Source organism: Indicator indicator, chromosome 36, assembly GCF_027791375.1.
Source record: "Indicator indicator isolate 239-I01 chromosome 36, UM_Iind_1.1, whole genome shotgun sequence".
Classification (NCBI taxonomy): domain Eukaryota; kingdom Metazoa; phylum Chordata; class Aves; order Piciformes; family Indicatoridae; genus Indicator; species Indicator indicator.
In genome coordinates this window covers 4,231,165-4,252,442 of record NC_072045.1, presented here as the reverse complement: position 1 = coordinate 4,252,442, position 21,278 = coordinate 4,231,165, and the positions used below count along the sequence as shown (strand labels likewise).

Here is a 21,278-nt window from a genome sequence, read left to right as displayed (position 1 = left end):
TGAGATCTGGGCCCAGCAGCAAATTACTGCAAGCCATGGTCCTGCTTACTCTAGGGCAAGAGGTGGATGCAAGGATTTGTTTGGATGCTTTGGGAAACAACCAAGCAGCCCAGTATGTCCACCAGACCAAACTGGCTGCTTCAGGAGTGCAGGAAAATGGGGAGGATTTGCAGCCTCCCCAGCTGGACGCAGGTGCCATGGAGCTCCTGGCACGGATCTACTCACTCTTGCTGGAGGAAAAACTCTGCAGTCAGGAAGCCATGGACAAAGCTTGCCAGGCTGCCACCCAAACCTGCAGTGGCAGCAGGGAGGCTCAGGGGGACAGACCAAACAGCATGCCAGCTGGGGAGCAGGAGAAGCATGGCTCTGCTGTCAGTGTGGGCCCAGATGACACATTTCAGACACTGAGGTCTGATGTGGATGGAGGGTTTCTCAAGACAGCCACTCCAGAACAGATTGGAGGCATCTCAGACCCTTCAGGCCCACAGACCTTGTGCTCCTTGGGAAGTCCCTCTTTCTCCAGCCACTTTGAGATCAGTGCATCACCAACAGTTGCTTTTCACACCCTACCTTCTTCCCATGAGTGTGTCCCCAGGCCCAGCCAGACCTGTGAAGGGAGCACCACTGGTGCTGGACAGCCTGATGGGGACACACACAGCCACAGCCCACAGGAAACAAGCTGGGCCAGCACATCCAACTCTCATCCTGGGCAGGATGCATGTGCCCAAGGCCCCCAACCAGAGATGGCTGGTTCAGGTGACCCAAGTCTCCCTACTCCTGAGATGCAGCTGCCCATAATGGGTCCCATGAACCAGCCTGTGGAAAGCAGTGACGTTTCCAGCACAGTGGCAGCAGAACCTCAAGCACCAGAAGAACAGACAAACAAAAGGGAAGATGAAAAGCAATTGTCTACAGGGCTTCCCAACTCAAGAGCTACAGCAGATACTGGGCCTGCCCACATGTCCATGGAGAACTCCTATGTTCCAGCAGGCATTCCTTCTAACTCTGCATCCCCTTCCATTTTAACCCATCCCTTTCCTCCTCCTCCTGCCTATTCCATCCCCTCAACCCTTCCTCCTCCTTTTCAGGGAGCTCCTTCCAATTTGTCATATTCCTCTCCCCTCCCTTCATCACCTTCTCCAGCCTGGCCTCCTCCTCTCAAAACAACAGAACCAGTGTCCACAGCACAGCTGGATGGTGGAGAGAGAAAATTTTTCACTTTTGTCATCCTGCATGCTAGTGAGGATGAGACTGTTGCCCATCGGGTCAAGACCCTGCTGGAGCACATGGGGGTGCCCAATGGTGCCACACTCTGTGAGGACTTCTCCATTGCTGGCTGCAGCCACATGTCTTGCTTCCAGGATGCTATGGAAAACTCTGCTTTCATCATCCTTCTGCTGACCAAGAACTTCTTATGCAACCTGTGTATGTTTCAGACAGACACTGCTCTGATGGAGTCCATCCAGAAGCCATCCAAGCGCCACTCAGTCATCCCTTTTGTGCCCAAGGAGAACCCCCTGGAGCGGAGTCAGATTCCCAGCGTGCTCTGTGGGCTGGTCCCCTTGGATGAGAACTCTCCTATGTTCTCCAGGAAAGTGCAGAACACCTTTGACTCCAGCAGGATCAAGGAGAAGAAAGCCATGTGGGACCAGATGCAGAGAAAGAAACTGCAGCTCCAGCAGGAATGGTACCAACCATGGCAGAGCTTGGCTGCCCTGAGCCTTGGCGCCCATCCCCAGCAGCCTCTGCCAGCAGCACAGCCACAGCTGCTGAAGCCACCACCCCAACAGTGGTGCCCCCCAACTTCAACTGTCCCTCCCCCTACCTACCCACCTCCCCTCAATGGTCACCCCACACCTGCTCAGGTGGATCCTCCTCCTTCCCAACCACTTCAGCTCCCCTCAGGCCACTACAACATGATGCCAGGTCCTGGAGGCATCATCATTCAACATGCTCGAATGGTTCAGATTGGGAACCACAACACGATGCAGGTAGAAACTGTCACACCAGGGCCACAGCACAGTGAGGAGCAGACCAGGTAGAATGATCAGAGACAGCAGATCAGCAAAGCTGCAGACCCATCTCCCTTCCAAACCCTAAATCATGGTGATTCTGCTGGGACTGGGATTATTCTTATTTCACTGTGGCCAAAAGGTTCCTGGACCACAGGAGAAAAGGACCTTTTTTTGTGTTGGACAAAAAGAGTCTCCTGAGATTTGTCTTCCTTGTGCTTATTTTCAAGTAACTGAAAAGAATCTCCTCCTGATGTTCTGAGGCTACTGGAAGGTTTTCTAAATAAATCCTAATTAACTTATTTTGTGTTTTCTTGGTTCCTTTCCTGTGGAATGAGCAAAAGGGCAGTCAGGGACATCTGGGAAAGTGTTCTGCAGGTCTGTGCCTCTAGGGTGGAGGGGACCAGGAGCTGGCACAGAATAGTTGAGCTTCACAGTCTGCTGCTGACCAAGTTGTTTGAGGGAAGATCTTCAGGGGATGCTTTGGGGAGCTGCTGTGGTCCTTGTCAAGGTGCTAAGCACCACAAGGTCTCACTATTTCATTCCAGCAACCCTCTCTGCTTGGGGCTGCAGCATATCCTCTCAGCCCTTCCCACCCAGGCTGACTCTGTGTGGGTGCTGCACTCCCTTTGCCACAGCACAGCAGCAGTCTTGCTTCTCCCAGACCTCCTGGGTGGTTCAGGAAACCAGCTTGAGAGACCTCTGAGAGACAGCAGGCCTCTGGGCTGAGGGATCAAGAGATCACTTCTTCCAGTTCCCCTCTGAAACTACAGAGAGAAGTTTTTGTTTGTAGAAGACAAAATTCCCCTGTGCCCCAGGAGCATGGCTTGAAGCATCCCTGTATTTAGAAGGGTCAAGAACTGAGATTTCCCAGCAGACAGGAGGCTGAACAAGAATCCTGACAGCAAAGCTGTGTTTAGGTTAAAAGATAATTACATGAAGGTGGTATGAGAGGAGAAATGTGGAAGAAGTCTGAGCAGGCAGAAGCTGAGTGTCCACTCCCCCATTCTTACCTGCTGGGGAAAGGTGTGAGGTGGGCCCAGGTTAGACTGCCTGCTGCCCAGAGAAATGTGCCCTGCTGACATCACTCCACCTGCTCACCTCCTGGCCTTGGAGGAAAGAGTTGGGCAGAAGAACAAAAGCATTGAAGGGGTGGAGAACAGCCAGGAATGGGGCAGGTGTTCTGCAGGAGCTGGGTGAAGGCAGCTATCCAGTGAGCCTTTAACACAAGGAGGGCATTTAAAGCAAAGCCCAAGACTCCACAGTTCTCCTCTGCTGGCTTCTGCCGTGCCCATTTGCCTGCTCTGTCAGCAGAGGTCAGCCCGAAGCCACCAGACAGGAACTGCTCCCTCTGCAGAGCAGAGTCCAGCAGAGAGCAGTCAGCTCTAGACTCAACCCACCCTGCCCCGGGGCATGCAGGCTGCAGGGCAGTGCTCACCCTTCTCCTCACCCCAGGAAGGAGCCTGATTGCTGCCAAGTTCTTATTATGGTGGCCCTCAAGGGCTAGCTTGATTGATATGGGGGAGGTGACCCCGATTCAGGTACTTCTGCAGGAGTCTGTGTCACTGAGTTGAGCCAGGGTTGTCCCCTCTCCTAAACTGCAGGAGGCTGGCACATCAGGATTTAAATCCCACAGAATTTCCTCTTTGGAGGCCACAGGTCCTCTCCCAGGGATGTCCACAGAAGGTGGTGTCTGCCTCCCTCTTCCTCACCTCAAGGAGGCCCAGCTCAGCCAAGCGAAAGCCCTCTGTCCTGAGCAGAACAAGAACCACATCAAAGCATTGCAGCTGTTTAAAAGCTGCCATCAGCTGCTGACTCCCACCTTTGAAACAGTTCAGCTTCTAACTTGGAAGGAACCCCTGACAATGGATGAACTCAGTCACTCTTTATAGAGCCTGCTGGGGGCCTCCAAGTGCTTGGATTCCTTCTACTTCCCTATTTTCTCTCCTCTACGTCACCTTTGTTGGAACAGGTGCTGTGAGTGCAGCTCCTGGCACGTTGTGCTTGTTGCTGTGCAGCCACCAGCACAGTCCCTCCCCTCAGGAAACAACATCCACACTGCTCCTTCCCCAGCTCTTCTGCTGTCTATAAAAACAGCCCTTCCAAAACCAGTCCACTGGAGGCTGCTCCAGCTTGTAAACAACCTTACCACAGCCACCTCGAGCCTGCTTGGATCGGAAGAAAGGGAAGATGTGGCAGCAGACTAGAGCATGGCAGGGTTGGGGATTGCTTTAAGCTCCCTATACATGGAGGGCTGAGAGGCTCCAAAGTTATTGAGAGCAACAGCCTTGGAACCACAGGTTCACACACCCCACGTTTTCAGGGCCTTCTTTGCTCCCCATGGAAAGGGGGAGAGTTTTGTTTTCACCAGAATGTACCTGAGACATTCCTCATTATTCCCTAGGTTGGAGCACTGCATCCAGTTCTGGTGCCTCCAACACAAGGACATGGAACTGTTGGAACAGGTCCAGAGGAGGCCACAAAGATGATCAGAGGGCTGGAGAACCTCCCCTATAGGGACAGGCTGAGAGACTTGGGGCTGTTCAGCCTGGAGGAGAGAAGGCTCCAGGGACACCTTAAAGCAGCCTTCCAGTACCTGAAGGGGGCTACAGGAAAGCTGGAGAGGAACTTGTGACAGGGGCTGGGAGTGAGAGGACGAAGGATGATGGCTTTGAGCTGGAAGAAGATTGAGACTGGAGAGTAGGGAAGAAATTCTTGACACTGAGGGTGGCTCATTTCAGGCAGCTCTACAGAGCAATGAGGTCTCCCCCTCAGCCTCCTTTTCTCCACACCTCAATGCCCTTCTTGGAGTGAAGACCCCAAGACTGGACATCAAGTGGTGAAAGCCACACTGCATCCCTCTTCTGCTTGCTGTGCCCACAGCCCCAGCAGGAGACAAGACAGAGAAGATCTGAGTCAGCAGAGCAGCATCCTTGCACACTGCTCCATTTCCATCAAAAGATAAGACAAAGTAGACAAGGAGGTGTCACTTCCATGTCAGTGTTACCCATTCTCAGGTGAAGTGTTTGCACTTGCAGCACAGATCAGCTTTTCCCAGGAGTAAACTCAAGATGAAACGAAACCATTCCATCTGTTACCTTCAAACACTTGGGATTTCCACACCCACCAGCATCCCAGCCTTAAGAAACGAGCTGAAAACAGAAGTTTACCAGCAAGAAGTCCAAGGCATTTGCATTCTAGCAGCCATTTTTTTGTCTGTTTTATTATTTAAAGTTAAGAGCGCTCCTCAGCTCACAAATTAACAAATTCCATTCCTGCAGTTTAGTTCAGGTTTCAGCCAAAAGGAAGGGAACAAAAAAAAATAAAATAGAATGTAGCTAAACTAACTGCACTTTACAGCTCAAGAGAAGTTAAACCTCCTTGCTTTATATATAGTTAACACTGCAAAAAACATCATGGCAGGATCTACAAGACCTTGAAGGGGCAGAGAGCGTTTGGGTTATTGAGGCATATGGAGATGCTGGCTATAAATACAAGTAGAGAAGCTTCAGTAGCAAATAGTGCATGGTTGGTTGTCAGGGTTCTGCTCTCCCAGTCCTGACCTTTCCCAAAGCTCACAGGCAGCTGCTTCACCCCCACCCCCACCCCAACTGTGCTTTCCACTCTGGCCAAGGCCAAGAAATGATCCACAGGCTGCCAAGGCCCAGTCACTCCCCCTGCAAGAAGATAAAACTGCTGGAACAGCCTCATGTTTACCAACACTGCCACCCAGGAGGGAAATACCTACCCCGAGACTAGAGACTGAACAAGTTGTGTGCAGATCCTAATTAAAGAGCTTGCCCAAACTGAATGCAAAGGAGATTTCAAATCCAATCTTTCAAGTAGCACCATCCTCAATGAAGTTGTAAAAAGAATTAAAAGTCCAAACCAGATGCTAACACAACCCACTCCATGTAAAACCAGCTAACACAACTCACTCCATGTAGGTCTTCAGAATGGGATAATGGCCTAAGCCCAAGCAGCTGACAGTGAAAAACCTCAGAAGGCACCTTTTCATGTCTGCCTTGCTCCTTCCTTCAGACCACCCTCATGCAAACATGCCACCATGCTCACCTGCTTTAATAACTCCCCCCAAGCACCACCCACACTATGAGTACCTCCCACCCTAGAGGGCTTGCAAGAGCACATCCTCCAAGAGGTTCAAAGTGCACTGGCTTGGCTCTGAAACCCAGCCACATCCACCCTGCACAGCTCCAGTCCTGAATGACCTCTGGAGCTAAAGGACCTTCATGTGGCAAAAGGAGTGAAGATGTGGAGAAAGGGCAAGCTAAGGACCTGAAGGCCACAGCAGTGCTTTGTTTTTCAGGTAGCAGATTTTCCTCCCCATTCATAAAAAAAAAAACATCTATCAATGAAACTTGGATAACCAGAACTGACCTTACTACATCTTACAGGATTGAAGAAGTCTTGCAGCATAGATAGGGCCTGGCTCTAAAAGAGAAAAAATAACCCAGCTTTATGCACCATCATTGACATCCCAGGCCATTACCACCACTGGGCCAACCAAGGGAGAAGAATAAAAACCCATCCTCAGCACACCCAGCCCTACTGCCATGCAAGGCAACTACCTCAGCAGAACACAAGCCACTCGGCTGTTAGACTGCACCAAGTCTGAGAAGGGAGTGGGGAAAGAATAGGTTGGAAGGGATTTTATTCCTCACTTGCATTCCTATCTGTTCAGTATGAGGGATGGGAAGGGCTAGAGCAGGTGTGTGGTGTGTAGTGCTCCAAAGCGTAACGCTGAGTTAATCCAGCACTAACGGGAGAGGCAGCAGGTCCCAGGGAATCTCCATTTTCCTTCCTCCTCAGGACAAGATGGATGGCATGGGAAAGGGCAGGGGCTGCGGCCTTCTCTGGATACAGTGCACTGGAGATTTCTGGTACCTGAAGATGACAACAATGAGGGACAGCCATGAGCTCCTGAGCCTTCTCCTCCCCTACCCCTGCACACGCCAGCTTGATGGTGACAGAAGAGGACAAAGCTCGCAGCCCATCTCAGCACAGCGATGGCCTTCAGCACCTAGGCAAGGATGGCTCGAGGCCTCAGGCTGCACTACCTCTGCAGGGTGAAAGAGGTGACAGGGACTTCAGCTCTCCCAGCCTAGTGCAGTTCAATGAAGGCTTCCAGCTCCTCAGGGATGAACCCTTTGTAGGGAATCTTGTGCTTGTCCAGGGCGCGAGCAGCAAGGCACTGGAGGGTGATGTAATTGAAGGGCTGCATCATGCTCTTGGTGAGCAGCTTCTCATCCAGCAACTCATAAGCAGTCTGCTTGAAGGCGTTGGTGGCATCCATGTGAGCTCCAGCCTCCATCAGGGCACTCATGATCAGCGGGCAGTTGTTGCGGGCGGCCACATGCAGCGGGGTGTTGTTGTCATAGTCACGGCTGTCTGGGTCAGCCCCACACTCCAGCAGCAAGTTCACCACGTGGAGCGATGGGAACTTGCCCACGGGGTAACGTCCCACAGTCGTGGTGTCTTTGTCCACAGCCATATGCAAAGGAGTGAAGCCATTCTTGGCCCGGGGGCTGCACTTCAGCAGGCGGTAGATAGTTTGGCGCTTCTGGTGCTCCTGCTCCGGGGTGCACTCCACCTTCTCCAGCAAGAAGACCAAGTGGAGGATAATGGCCAACGTCTTGGTGAACTGTGCCGAGTCAACTACAGGGTCCTTACCGTGCACGAGAGCCCTCTCCACCTCCCGGACCCCTTTGCTGAGGACTCCCATAAGGTCAGAGAAGCCCAAGTGAGTAGCTAAAGTGCCTTTGGAGCGGTCCTGAAGCACATAAGAGAAAAGCTCAGCAAAAGAAAGGAAACTGCTGGCAGTCATGGGGCTGAGAGGCTCCAGGTTGCCTTGCTGCATGTCCAGAGCATACTTCCACAGGTTAATGCAGCGCTCGAAGTTGCCGGAGTCAGCGTAGACTGCTCCTCGGTACCGGATGTAGTAGGAAGTGTCTGGGTGGGAGGGCCCCAGGATGCGCTCCCTGATCAGCAGTGCCTGCATGCGCATCTCGTCTGGATCCGTGATCAAGGCTTCCAGCTCCTCCAGCGAGCTCACTTCCCGGGAATAGTCATAGGCCAGGACCAGCTGCCGGGGCTCAGGCTTAGGCAGGTACTGCCCACCCTCACACCGAAGCTCCATCGCCCTTCGCCAGTACTTGTGGGCTCCCAAAAGGTCACGTTTCTTGTCCACAAAGGTAGCACCCAGCAATTCCAGTGCTTCCACAGCAGCCTCTCGAGTGCAGAACACGCTGGGGACCTGCTGCTCATCCTGACTGGAAGCTGAGGCACCGCACCTCTCGCACCCTTCATCACAGCCCTGAGGAGCTTCCCTGCCGGTGCCGCTGCACTTCTGATGGCTCCCACCTGACGCGCCGGTCCCGTTTTGGTTCCCTGCAACCTCCTCCTCCTCCTCCTGCTGCTGCAGCCCTCCCTGGATGAGGTACTCGACAATGTTGGTGTGACCGGTGACACTGGCAGCTAGCAGAGGAGTCATGCCATAGCCATCCTTCTCCATGCGGGCTTTGGAGCGGAGCAGGAGCTGCAGGATCTCCAGGCTGCCAGACTCGGCGCAGTCATGCAGTGCCGTATTCCCCTTCACGCTCCGGCGGTTGACATCAGCCCCTTTCTCTAGCAAGTACCGGGCAATTTCCCGGTGCCCTTTGTAGCAAGAAATCATCAAACAAGTGTGTCCGTGCCGGTTGGCTACTTCCAGGTCGGCCCCACGCTCGCCGACTAAGTACCGCACGATCTCCAGGTGCCCATCGAAGCAAGCAGCTCGCAGCGGCGTGGAGTTGGTCAGCGTGGTCTGGTTCACCGACGCGCCGTGATCCAGGAGGCTCCGCACTACCCCCAGGTGCCCGGCCGCGGATGCCGCCCAGAGCGGCGGGGCCCCCTCGATGGTCTCCCCATCGAAGTTGACCGAGCCTCCCTCCTCCACGCGTGCCCCGCAGTGATCCAGCAGGTACTCCACCACCTCCAGGTGCCCGTGCCGGGCGGCGATCAGCAGCGGGGTGCTCCCTCCCCCGGGGCCGTCACCCCCGCCGGGCCCCGCCGTTAGCGCCTCCAGCTCCTCCCGGCTCCGGCTGCCCAGCAGCTTCTGCAGCAGCTTCAGCTTCCCATCGCGGGCCGCGTTGTACACAGCCGTGCGCAGGTCCATGGCGATGGGGGCCGCGGCGACCGCACCGGCCACCTCTTGGCCATGGACCGGCCGCTCCTCCACGCCCCCAGCTCGGCTCGGGGCAGGAGATGGGCGAGAGCGGCCCGCCGTGGGAAAAGAGCCCTGCGGGGCCGGAGGCGCCGAGCGAGACGCCCCTCACCTCAACGCAGCAACCTTCAGTCTCTTCGCCCGGCCGCCATCTTAGGTTGTAACGAGAAACAAAATGGCGCCCGCCGGCGCCCGGGGGCGGGGCGGGAGGAGGATGATGGGAAACGTGGTCCCGCGGCCGGGTTGCCTGGCAGGGATGGCTCCCGGCGGACTCGGTGTCCCGACAGGCAGCGGGAGAAGGCAGGTCCGGGGCCGTGACACCGCCCGCGCGGAGCACTGTGGGAAGCGCGGTCCCGGAGGTCTCAGAGCTCCTCCCCGCGGTCCCCAGACTGCACTTCCCAGCGTGCATTGCGGGGCCCGCCGGGGCTGCTGGGGGGGTGATGGCGGAGCGGGGCGTGGAGTTCAGCGCGGTGCCTCCGTCCCCGGTCCAGTTCGTTTTCTCCGGCTTCTCTTCTCACTCCTGCTCTTTTGGTCCAGCCCCTGCCCCTCTCCACCTATCCTGCCCTTGCTCTATCCCCTGCCCCTCCAGCCCCTCTCCCTTCCTGCCCGTTTTCCTCTTTCCCCCTGCCCCTCTCCCCTCCTGCTCTCGCCGCAGCCCCTGTTCCTACCGTTACCCTGCTCGCAGCCCCTGTAGCCCAGGCCAGGCCGGATGATGTGGCCACGGCTCTTACAGAGTTAAAGTCAGGACCGGGCCTGGGACCTGGCTGACAGCGGGGGGAGCGTAAGGAGCCCGGTGTGGGATGGGACCCAGCGAGAAGGAGACCCTGGTCCTTGCTGGGAGTGCCTGGAAAGCATGGGGAAGGTGAGCTGGGGTTTCTCCCTCTGTGCAAACCTGAGGTGGCTGGGGCTGTGACGCTGTTTCTGTAGCTTCCCAGCGTGTGTAAATCTCACAGGAGGTTTTATTTCTGTGAAATTCCTTGAAGCAATTAAACTTCACCATACAATAGCATTAGTCTGACATGGCTTTAATTTAGATTTCGGGTTTAAAGTACAGCTTCTCTGCCTTGGACAAGAGAGTCTGGAGGTACCAGTGCCTCATCCATGACAGCAAACACAAATTCATTCCCTTTGGACCCTGCCATGGGACAGTATGTGCACCTTGAATGATAATGCATGACTGGAGTGAGGGGAAAATACTCAAAGCAATAAATAGCCTGGCTTAGATGAGCCAAGCTTTAGTTACCAGAACCTATTTTTAGGGCAGAAGTCGAATTAAAGCAGCTCTAATCTTTATATGGGGAGTTGGCAGAGGGTTTCTCCTGTTGTTTTATATTTATAGCTGTTTCTTCTCTTTTTATTTTTTTTTCCAGAGAAATAAGATTAGCTTCATTATTTCCATCATTATTATTCTGTCTGTCATTATTATTACTGTTCAGCTCATCCAACCAGCCACCCATTTAGGTCTTGTCTGGAATTACCTAGGATTATCCTGCTAATGCCTGTTGCCTTCACACAGAATATCATTTTTGTTGCTAAGAAACTGCTTTTGCATAACAGACAGCGTGGGCCTCGTTTTTCCCTTCAGCAGCTGTTGAAGTCAACAGGAGCAGCAGGTGCTCGGTGCTCCTGAGAGCCAAGAGCCAAAGTGGCCATGGCAGGATTCCCACACAAGGTCCGACTGTGCCTGTGAGTGTCACCTACATGTGTGTGATGTGCTTGGAGACTTGATGGCTTAAAAAGAAAAAAAAAATAGCAGTGAAGGTGTGTCCCTGCTGTGCTGGGGCAGGAGGAGCAGCTGTGTGTGCTGCTAGGTGGGAGTGTTCCTGGGTGTGAGGGTGCACCTGTGGTCACAAGGTGAAAATTACTGAGCTGTTTAGGTTGGAAAAGATCTTGAAGATCATCAAGTACAACCCTTAACCCAGCACTGCCAGGTCACCACTGAACCATGGCCCTCAGTACCACATCTCATAGAATCCTAGAATGGCTCAGGTTGGAAGGGACCTCAGAGCTCATCTACTGCAACCTCCCTGCCGTGGGCAGGGACATCTCTCAACTGGACTCTGCTGCTCAAGGCCTCATCCAGCCTGGCCTTGAACACCTCCAGGCAGGAGGTATCCACAACCTCCCTGGGCAACCTGTTCCAGAGTCTCACCATCCTTGTACTGAAGAACTTCTCCCTCAGCTCCAGCCTAACCCTGCTCTCCCTCAGCTTCAAACCATTCCCCCTTGTCCTGTCTCTATAGACACCCTCTCATGAAAAGTCTCTCTCCAGCAGGGATGGGGACTCCACCACTGCCCTGGGCAGCCTGTTTCAGGGCTTGACAACCCTTTTGGGGAAGAAATTCTTCCTCATGTCTGACCCAAACTTGTCCTGGTGCAACCTGAGGCTGTTTCTTCTCATCTTGTTCATTGGGAGAAGAGACCGACCCCAACCTGGCTCCAACCTCTTGTCAGGGAGTTGTAGAGAATTAAGCCACATTCTTGTAAGTGGACAGCTGCCAGCAGTGAGTTTGGGCAGATGTGGTCCATGCTAATATGCACATCTCAGCCCTCCTGTGTGTGTCTGTCTGCCCCAGCTCACTGTGTGTAAACGTCTGACAGCTGAAGGCGTGAGCAGGCTGTGTGCATGTGGGGCTGGGCCCCTCTCTGTGTCCCTGTCCCCCCACTTGTGAACATCCATGTGTGAAATCCACAGCACTTAGGGCTGTTTATGCTGCAGGTCAAGGCACACACAGGGTGACATTTCCTCTCCCTGCTGGCTCTTTCATGTTGCTATGGTGATCAGATGCACTCACCCTTTTATCTGAAGTATCTATTAACTAAAGCTTCCTATTAATTTCCCCTCCACAGAGCACATACGGGATTCACCAGAACACCAAGCAGGCTTTTGAGGTCCCAAATTTACATCAGAGCCAGCCCCCAGTTCCTGGGGGGTGAGAGGGGGACTGTCAGAGACGTCAGAAGGTAGAAATGCAGCTGATGAAAATGGTTTTTCCATGAATAAAGAAATTGCTTCGTAATGAGAGAATAAAGAGCACGAGGAGCAGTGTCACAACAACCTCTCCCTGCAGATCCATGAATGCCAAATATACTCCAGCCTCAATCCCTCACCCCCAGCCCAGGTGTGAATGGAAGATTTGGTTTGGGAAGCCAATGAGAGCAGGATGTGTGGGTGGCCACACTGCTCCCTGGGTGGCTGAGCTGTGGGCTGGGCAGGACTTTTAGCCTGTGAGGGGCAGAAAGCAGAGGTGGTCTGCTCCAAGTCCTTTGTCACACTGGTTCTGCTGCATGACAGAATCATAGAATGCATTGGGTTGGAAGGGACCTTTAAAGGTCACCTTGTCCAACCTCCCTGCAGTCAGCAGGGACATCTGCAACTGGAGCAGGCTGCTCAGAGCCCCATCGAGCCTGAGCTTGAATGTCTCCAGGGATGGGATCTCTACCAGCTCCCTGGGCAACCTGTGGCAGCATTCCACCACCCTCAGAGCAGAGAACTTTTTCCTGATGCCCACCCTTCAGCTTCTTTTGCTGAGGCCACCACCAAAGGAATTCATGTCCCAAACCAGGGCACCAGGGCCATGGGGGCATCACCCAAAGGAGCAGACTGTCTCCTGCACCAGACTGGCACCAGAGGCACAGCTCCTCCTTCCCCTGCCACAACAATCAGGACACAGATCTGCCAGTGTGTGCCACCCCATCTGGCAGCGTGGCTGGTGCCCACACACAGGGTGCTCCCCATGTCCTCCTGCAGAGCTTCAGCTACTGCTGCTTGTCAGAGGAGCTGCCAGGAACCCTCCCTGCACAGCTGACAGCTCTGAGTAACGCAGGCTGGATCTGAAGGTCTGGGCTAGACATGAAAGACTCCAAACCATCCCAGCCCTCCAGCTACAGGATACATCCTCCATGAGGCCCTGGAGACTCCTGAGAAGGTGTTGGAGGGGAGTGCAGATAAAGTCCCAGCCAGGATTCTCCAGATAGAGAGGGAAATTAAAAAACCCTCCAGAGGAAGAGAAGATAACAAATGAGACATTTTGACAGGGCTGCCAGACTGGGTGGCAGGAGGGCTAATTTTTTTCCAAACTGCCATTTCATATTCCCTTTCAGACAAGCTGAATTACACACTGCTGGCTGCTGCTGCTGCTGGAGGAGTTGCATAATTTTCTTCCCAGAAATAATGACAGGTTGCTTAAAAAGCAAGTGGAGGGATGGCTAAAGTGTTGGGCAGAGACTTCAGACACGTAGGCTGAGACCTCTACCTTTGCTAGAGGCTCATTTTGGTGACCTTGGGCTGGTCATTTAATCTTCCTCCATCTGATTTCCCTGCCAATAAGGTGGGAGTAATAACTAATAACTGCTCTTTGCCTTCTTGCTTATTTAGGCTGCAGACTGGGAACTTGCAGATTGCATTTTCTGTCCTTACAGGGCAGGCAAAGCCAAAGAGCTTCAATTCATGCTGAAGGGTCTGGGACAACCACAATCTACCTTGTAGGTGAGAACAAAAGGGCATGGATATGTAGTCTGGAGCCTTTTCAGGGCTCAGGGTTTCCTCATCCGTTATTCCACATCTTCCTGCCTGAAAACGTGGAGAAGTTTGGATCCCAAAGCACATAAACAGCTTCAGAACAAAGCCTGTGCTGATTTATTGAAACCCTGAGGTCCTTCTGAACCTGGGAGGGGATAACTTTGATGCCTGCAATCATTTTCTGCAGGGTCTTTGTGCTCTGTCTGTCACTGTGTTTAGGGTTAGCAGCAAACTGAGTTCAGATTCTCCTCTTAGTTTAAATTTGACTTTGTAGGCAGCTGTGAACCAAATATTTTTAAATTTAACTTTGCAAGCAGTTGTGGACCAAATATTTTTTTACTTTAACTTTGCAGGCAGTCATGGACCAAATATTTTACAATTTAACTTTGCAGGCAGCTGTGAATCAAATATTTTTAATTTAACTTTGCAAGCAGTTGTGGACCAAATATTTTTTTACTTTAACTTTGCAGGCAGCCATGGACCAAATATTTTACAATTTAACTTTGCAGGCAGCTGTGGACCAAATATTTTAAAATTTAACTTTACAGGCAGCTGTGGACCCAACTTTTATTTTTTTTTTTTTTTTTTTTTTTTTTTTTTTTTTTTTTTTTTTTTTTTTTTTTTTTTTTTAACTCTGCAGGCAGCTGTGGAGCAAATTTTTATCAAGCTCTTCAGCTTTCAGGGCTTTGTCTGATTTCCAGAAGTCAGAGGATGATGGCTGCTTGCTACTAGGTCCACTGAAGAGAAGATTTTCTCTGTAGTTAAGCAACCACCTGAGAAATTTGCTGTACAAAGAGAATGATTCTAAAAATAGCAAGAAATGGCACAGTGACATTAGCAGGAACAATGACCCAATACCCAACTTGCTGCAGGGGCTTTTGTCCTATAACTACCTTCATCATTAAGCCTTGTGATGACATTATTTTCTGTGCTTATATAGGGCATGAGGCCACAGCTACCTGGAAGGAAGGATTTTGATCAGGCTGCAGAAGATGAACAAGCTGGAGAGGCATGTTGGGGAACACTAAATCAATGGAGTTTCATTTACATTAGACACCAGCCTGGCAATTTCAACATTAATGGCTGCACTGCTGCCCTCAGAGTGATTGTGGATTTAATCTGCCAGTGGGGGAGTGACAGAGGTGGGGAGGGGGAGAAGTGAGTGGTTCTTGCTTATGCTACGTGGAGCTTTTCTTTCAGGAGCTGTCAAAGGACAGCAATTTGGAGAGCTGCTAAGTTCTTGTGGCAATAGATTTCCTGGGATGAGCATCCCTCTGCTCCTGCCTCATGGATTAGCTTCCATGATAGCAGCAAGAGGCTGCAGAGAGACTTTTCCTGAGGGTGTCTAGAGACAGGACAAGGAGGAATGGTTTGAAGCTGAGGGAGAGCAGGGTCAGACTGGAGCTGAGGAAAAAGTTCTTCAGTAGAAGGATGGTGAGACTCTGGAATAGGTTGCCCAGGGAGGCTGAGGATGCCTCCTCCCTGGAGGTGTTCAAGGCCAGGCTGGATGAGGGTTTGAGTGATTTGGTCTTGGGGGAGGCTTCCTATCACTTGTTAATAGGGAGGAGAGACCAACCCCCACCTCACTGCAACCTCCTCTCAGGGAGCTGTAGAGAGCAATGAGGTCTCCCTTTAGCCTCCTCTTCTCCAGACTAAACACCCCCAGGTGCCTCAGCTGCTCCTCCCCAGCCCTGTTCTCCAGACCCTCCTCACACCCAAGCATTTCAGTCCATGCTCAGCTCAGGGGTCCGGAGTGGCTGCAGCAGACGCAGAGCTCTGGGTGGGCAGTGAGGGTTCAGGTCTGTGCTGTGTGGCAGGCTATGATTTGTTGTCACCTTTATAAATCACAACAACAAAATCACTAGTCTTCCACACAGAGCCAGACCACCAAGAGCAGCGTTGGCTCCTTAGGGACATCCTCCTTCATGTCTTCTTCTGCTGCCCTTCCTTGGTGGTTGTCATTCTCTCAGCCCTTGTTTCTCACGTCAGGGATGGATGCTTCCTTTTGCAGTGGAGAAAAAAAACCTGTGTTCTTTGTGCCAAACCTCACCAGAGTTGTCTGTCCAACAACTGTACCTGTTGAGTTTCTGCTCCATCTTCTCCCTCTGGAGACTGATAACAATTTGGATAATGGTGATTTGGGTGGGTGGGTTGGTTTTGTTTTGTTTTGTTTTTTCAGGGATATCAGGGCTCAGCAGGGTTTCCTTTTTCCTTTCCCTAGGATAAACTTCTCCAGCAGCAGTCTGTCAACCTGTCTATTTCTCAGCTGTACGTTGGTCTGACTGAAATGAGGCTGGACAAGGGAAGTCAGTTAGCAAATAAAAAGATAACAGCAGCACTGAGTTTCTTGGAATCCTGCTGAGAGCCAGATTTAAGCATGAAAAAAAATCCTAAACCATTTTTTTTTTTCTTTTTTGCTGCTTCCTTTTTGTCTCTGAATTTGTTGATCAGCAAAGCTTTATTTTATTTATTTTAGCTTTGCTTTCACTACTCAGCTTTCTTCTGTTAATACCTCACATATGGCAGGAATAAGGTGTGAAAGGACAATGCTGGCTCCCATCCATGGAGAGGAGCTGACTTGATTCCTGCTGTTGTCTGAGTGAGGCTTTACTTACCTCAGCTGCTGAAAGCAGAGGAGAGGAGGGTGTCCTTCCCGTCTTCAACCCAAGCCTGCTAAATATACTTTTGTAAGCAGTTGTGAAAAAATAAAAAAGGGGGAAAGAAACAAAAGTGTCCTTCAACAAGCCTGGGCTCTGCAGAGCTGCTGTGCTGAAAGACTCCTTTCAGAGACACAGAAAGAGCTCAGCAAAAGGAGAGGTTTTGCTGCTGCTGGCAGAGGTTGTGCCCTGTGGAAGCTCAGAGCAGCCCAGTCCCTCCTGCCCTCCCTCCCACTCTCTCTCTCTCTCTCTAATTTTTTTTTCCTTTTTAACATATGTGCTTTCTATGGACACTCTAATCAAACTCCAGATGGGTTGTTTCAATCTGGGGATTTGTGCTGCTCAGGAGATAACAGCCCTTTGTGCTAGGCTAGGTAGCAAGAGTGTTTGTGATAGCTGGAGCTGATACCAGGAGATGTCCAGGTGGTCTTATTTAACAGGGGGTATTAGTGATACTGCCATTGTCCAGGCAATCAGATAAAACTCTGCTCCAGGTGTTACCCTACACCCTGTTTGTGTAATGACATTGCCAACTGCTGATTGCTGCCTCCATTAAAACAGAGACCAAATGCTGCAGAAGGCTGATATTTTCTTCTGGGAGATTGCCCACAGCCCCGAACTTCCTCCATTTAAAGTGCCAAATTCAATCTGAATAGCAAGTGGAGCAGCAGTGAGTATGCACTCAGCTGCTAAACTAAGGGAGTTCCTAAACTAAAGACATTTCCTAAACTAAGGGAGTTCCTAAAATAAGATTTCCTAACTAAAGGAGTTCCCAAACTAAGATTTCCTAAACTAAAGGAGTTCCCAAACTGAGATTTCCTAAACTAAAGGAGTTCCCAAACTAAGATTTCCTAAACTAAAGGAGTTCCTAAACTAAGATTTCCTTAACTAAAGGAGTTCCCAAACTAAGATTTCCTAAACTAAAGGAGTTCCCAAACTGAGATTTCCTAAACTAAAGGAGTTCCTAAACTAAGATTTCCTTAACTAAAGGAGTTCCCAAACTAAGATTTCATAAATTAAGGGAGTTCCTAAACTAAAGGAATTCCTAAAATAAGATTTCCTAAACCAAAGGAGTTCGTAAACTAAGATTTCCTTAACTAAAGGAGTTCCTAAACTAAGATTTCATAAATTAAGGGAGTTCCTAAACTAAGAGTTCCTAAACTAAAGGAGTTCCTAAACTAAGATTTCATAAATTAAGGGAGTTCCTAAACTAAAGGAATTCCTAAAATAAGATTTCCTAAACCAAAGGAGTTCGTAAACTAAGATTTCCTTAACTAAAGGAGTTCCTAAACTAAGATTTCATAAATTAAGGGAGTTCCTAAACTAAGAGTTCCTAAACTAAAGGAGTTCCTAAACTAAGATTTCATAAATTAAGGGAGTTCCTAAACTAAAGGAATTCCTAAAATAAGATTTCCTAAACCAAAGGAGTTCGTAAACTAAGAGTTCCTAAACTAAAGGAGTTCCTAAACTAAGATTTCATAAATTAAGGGAGTTCCTAAACTAAAGGAATTCCTAAAATAAGATTTCATAAACTAAAGGAGTTCGTACACTAAGATTTCCTTAACTAAAGGAGTTCCTAAACTAAGATTTCCTAAATTAAGGGAGTTCCTAAACTAAGAGTTCCTAAACTAAAGGAGTTCCTAAACTAAAATTTCCTAAACTAAAGGAGTTCCCAAACTAAGATTTCCTAAATTAAGGGAGTTCCTAAACTAAGAGTTCCTAAACTAAAGAAGTTCTTAAACTAAGAGATTTTCTACACTAAGAGAGTTCTTAAACTAAAGGATTTCTTAAACTCTGGAATTTCCCAAATTAAGGAATTTCCTAAATGAAGATGGTTCCTAAACCAAAGGAGTTCCTAAACTGATTTCCTAAACTAAGAAATTTCCTACACTAAGGGAGTTCCTAAACTAAAGGATTTCTAAAACTCAAGGATTTCCTAAACTCAAGGATTTCCCAAACTAAGGAATTTCCTAAATGAAGATAGTTCCTAAACCAAAGGAGTTCCTAAACTGATTTCCTAAACTAAGAGATTTCCTGCACTAAGGGAGTTCCTACACTAAGGGATTTCCTCCAAGCCATCACACATTTTCTCCTCATCCCTACCACAGAACATTCTCACATGAAAGCCTTTTGGAGGGCAAGGCAATTTTTGCCCAGGACAATTCAGTGTTCTGCCAAGGGTAATGAGAAGAGAGAAGGAAATGTGATGATGAATGAACTCGAGAGAGAGGAGGTATTTTAGGAAGTGCTACCCTGGACTGTAATTTCAGATGACAACAACACTTCACTGTCCTTGATCTGGAACAAAGCTACCCAGCACAGTGATTCACCAGCTCCAGGAAGGGATTTGCCACAAATTGTCACTAGAAAATTGTGTAATGATCCAGACATAAAATTCATAGAATGGGTTGTGTTGGAATGACCTTCAAGAACATCCAGTTCCAACCCCATTGCCACGGGCAGGGGCACCTCCCTCCGGCACAGATTGCTCAAGGCTTCATCCAGCCTGGCCTTGAACACCTTCAGGGAGGGGACATCTCTGGGCAACCTCTTCCAGAGTACTGAAGAACTTCTTCCTCAGCTCCAGCCTAACCCTTCTCTGCCTCAGCTTCAAACCATTCCCCCTTGTCCTGTTGCTAAGACACCCTCATGAAAAGTCCCTTCCTGTAGGATCCCTTTTCAGGCACTGGAAGGCAGCTCTAAGAAGCTTGAGCAAGGGATGAGGTCCTCTGCTGCTTTCACAATGCTTTTCCCTTTTGGAGCTGGGTGGTTAGTAGAGAACATCAATTCCAGGCTCAGGGAGGTGAGACTTCTGTCTAGACTTCAGCTGGCGAGCCCTGTCTCTGCAGGGTCATATTTCTCAGTGTGATATTTTTCAGGATGGGAGCTGCCACTTCTAGTTTATCCCAGAGATTTCAGCAGCCTGGAAGCTTTAGGAAGCTCCTTGGAAGGCTGGCAGACGAACCCCATGGCTCTGAGAGGCTGCTGTAAGTTTCTTTGTAATTGTTTATGTTAGAGAGGATCTAAATTTAGCTACAAGAACATGGGGTAGGGGAAATAAAGACCAAACAAAACCAACCTGGTTAGGAAGGATGGGGACTGGAGAGTTTAGCCTCCAGCTATCTTGCAAGAGGTTGGCTCATCACTGAGAGCTCCCCAGCTGCACTTCCAGGCTGTAAATTCAACAAACAGCATTTCCTCCAGACCAGACCAGAGGGATGGCAGAAAGAACAGCGTGGCCTTATTGCTGTCATTTCCTTTGGTTTCAATCTCTGTCCCCTCCACCTCCTTCCTCAGCCTGGTGTTGCCCACTTTACCTGATTTGTTATTTATTACAAAGGTTTAAAGAGAGGCAAGGGGAAAAGGGGGGGGTGGGAGGGAGGAAGGGAAAAAAAAATGCTCGGTGCAAATTATATTTTGAGCTGTTGTGCTTTGCCTCTTTGGCGGATAATAAATCTCTCTGGCAATGCTCCTCCATATAGGATTTGTCATTAAATGCAATTAAACAAACCCTGCAGGTGTCCATGATCAGGCCTGCAGCAGCCCATTCACAACTGCAATGTTATTATCATCCTGACAACAAAACACCAGATATTTCCTGAGCTCCTCTGATCGATGAGCTCGCCTGACTTGGAACCAGAGGGAGGAGAGAAAAATGAGGGGGGAAGGGGGGGACCAGAATGGTTCAAATGCTCTTTAGCCCTATTGATGGAAAAAGTCAAAAAGCTGCTCAGCAATCAGAGAGAAGGTGGTGGAAAGAGGGGGGAAAAAAAAGGCAGAGGAACAAGAGGGCTGGAAGGAAAATAAAAATGAGAGGAGGGTTTGGGAGCAAAAAGAGAGAAATGAGGCAAATGCATCACATGGCATCCATCTGCCCAAGGATTCTGGTAAGGAACAAGGCTGGAATTTGGGAGGCAAGCAAAGTGGTTTGGGTATGGACCTCCTCATGTCAGTGGAGCCTGGGAACAGTTAGGCTTTTAGGGTTAAGAGAGAGGCTTTGAGAGTTAAGTGAGTCGTGTAGGCTTCTTTTGCAGGCAGGGCAAAAAGTAATCACACCCTAAGACAACACTGGGCTGGTAGGTTGACCTCTGTCTGTCTCATCTATAGCTCAGTGGTTGAACCAGACACTCAGCTGTCATAGAATCACAGAGTGCCAGGTTGGCAGGGACCTCAAGGATCATCTGGTCCAACCTTTCCAGGTAATAGTGGAGTTGAAAGGAGCTGGCCCAGCCCCCTGGCAAGCTGAGCCTGAAAACTGCCCCATGGAGGGACAAGTAATAGTGAATCCCACCCCTAGCAGCCAGCTGGCTGTTGCTGAATGGATGTTCCTTGCTATCTTCATTCACAAGGAGGCTTTTCCTGGCACAGCTAGGAGGAGAGCATGCTACAGAGGCATTGCTAACAGCCTTTGGAGCAAGCAGATGCAACAACCTTTACACCAGCCCTGTTGTGTGCTCTGACAATCAGGGAACAGGAGGAGAAAGTCCTGTGGTTTGTTGCAGCCATCCCAGGCAGCCTGCAGAGAATGAAGGTCAGGGATTCACAGGGGACTGGCTGCCATCACATCCAGTGAGAAAGAGAAAAAAAAAGATTTTGCAAACACCAGGCAAATTATTCTGCCTGAATCATTTGTTCAGCTCAGCCTCAGGGTGCTCTCAGGATGAACCTCTCTCCTCTGCTGTGCTCACCCCAGGAATCCTGCCTTAGTCTGGTTGACTGCTGGGGCAGGTATGGAATTGCAAGTGACAAGGGACAGTTAGAGCACTTTTGCAAAGGTGGAGTAGCATGGAAAGGTTGGATGAAGGGAGGTAACTGAGTAGGCTTCAGGGGTGCATGTGTGTCTGTGCAGTGTAAGGGATGAGGAT

At 50.2% G+C, this 21,278-nt stretch overlaps 2 protein-coding genes across 3 annotated transcripts; one reads left to right on the top strand and one right to left on the bottom strand.

Moving 5' to 3' along the window:
- Positions 1–20: 20 nt before the first annotated feature.
- On the top strand, positions 21–2,042 carry TICAM1 (TIR domain containing adaptor molecule 1). Its single transcript, XM_054396173.1, has one exon. It carries the CDS (start codon positions 36–38, stop codon positions 2,040–2,042), a length of 2,007 nt encoding a protein of 668 aa, XP_054252148.1. The 5' UTR covers positions 21–35.
- Positions 2,043–5,192: 3,150 nt separating this feature from the next.
- Positions 5,193–9,186, bottom strand: FEM1A (fem-1 homolog A). 2 transcript variants are annotated; one of them, XM_054396174.1, is made up of 2 exons: positions 7,091–9,186; positions 5,193–6,917 (listed from the first exon to the last, which is right to left on the bottom strand). In XM_054396174.1, the coding sequence occupies exon 1, from the start codon at positions 9,184–9,186 to the stop codon at positions 7,135–7,137; it is 2,052 nt and encodes a 683-aa protein (XP_054252149.1). In that variant the 3' UTR covers positions 5,193–6,917; positions 7,091–7,134. The 2 variants fall into 2 exon arrangements, with proteins under 2 accessions (XP_054252149.1, XP_054252150.1); XM_054396175.1 differs by having other exon boundaries at positions 5,193–8,259; positions 8,428–9,186.
- Between the last annotated feature and the right edge of the window lie 12,092 nt (positions 9,187–21,278).

Bases quoted from the DNA above. Each gene is read 5' to 3' on its own strand.
- TICAM1 (XM_054396173.1), top strand. From the start codon at position 36: ATGGTCCTGCTTACTCTAGGGCAAGAGGTGGATGCAAGGATTTGTTTG.
- FEM1A (XM_054396174.1), bottom strand. From the start codon at position 9,186: ATGGACCTGCGCACGGCTGTGTACAACGCGGCCCGCGATGGGAAGCTG.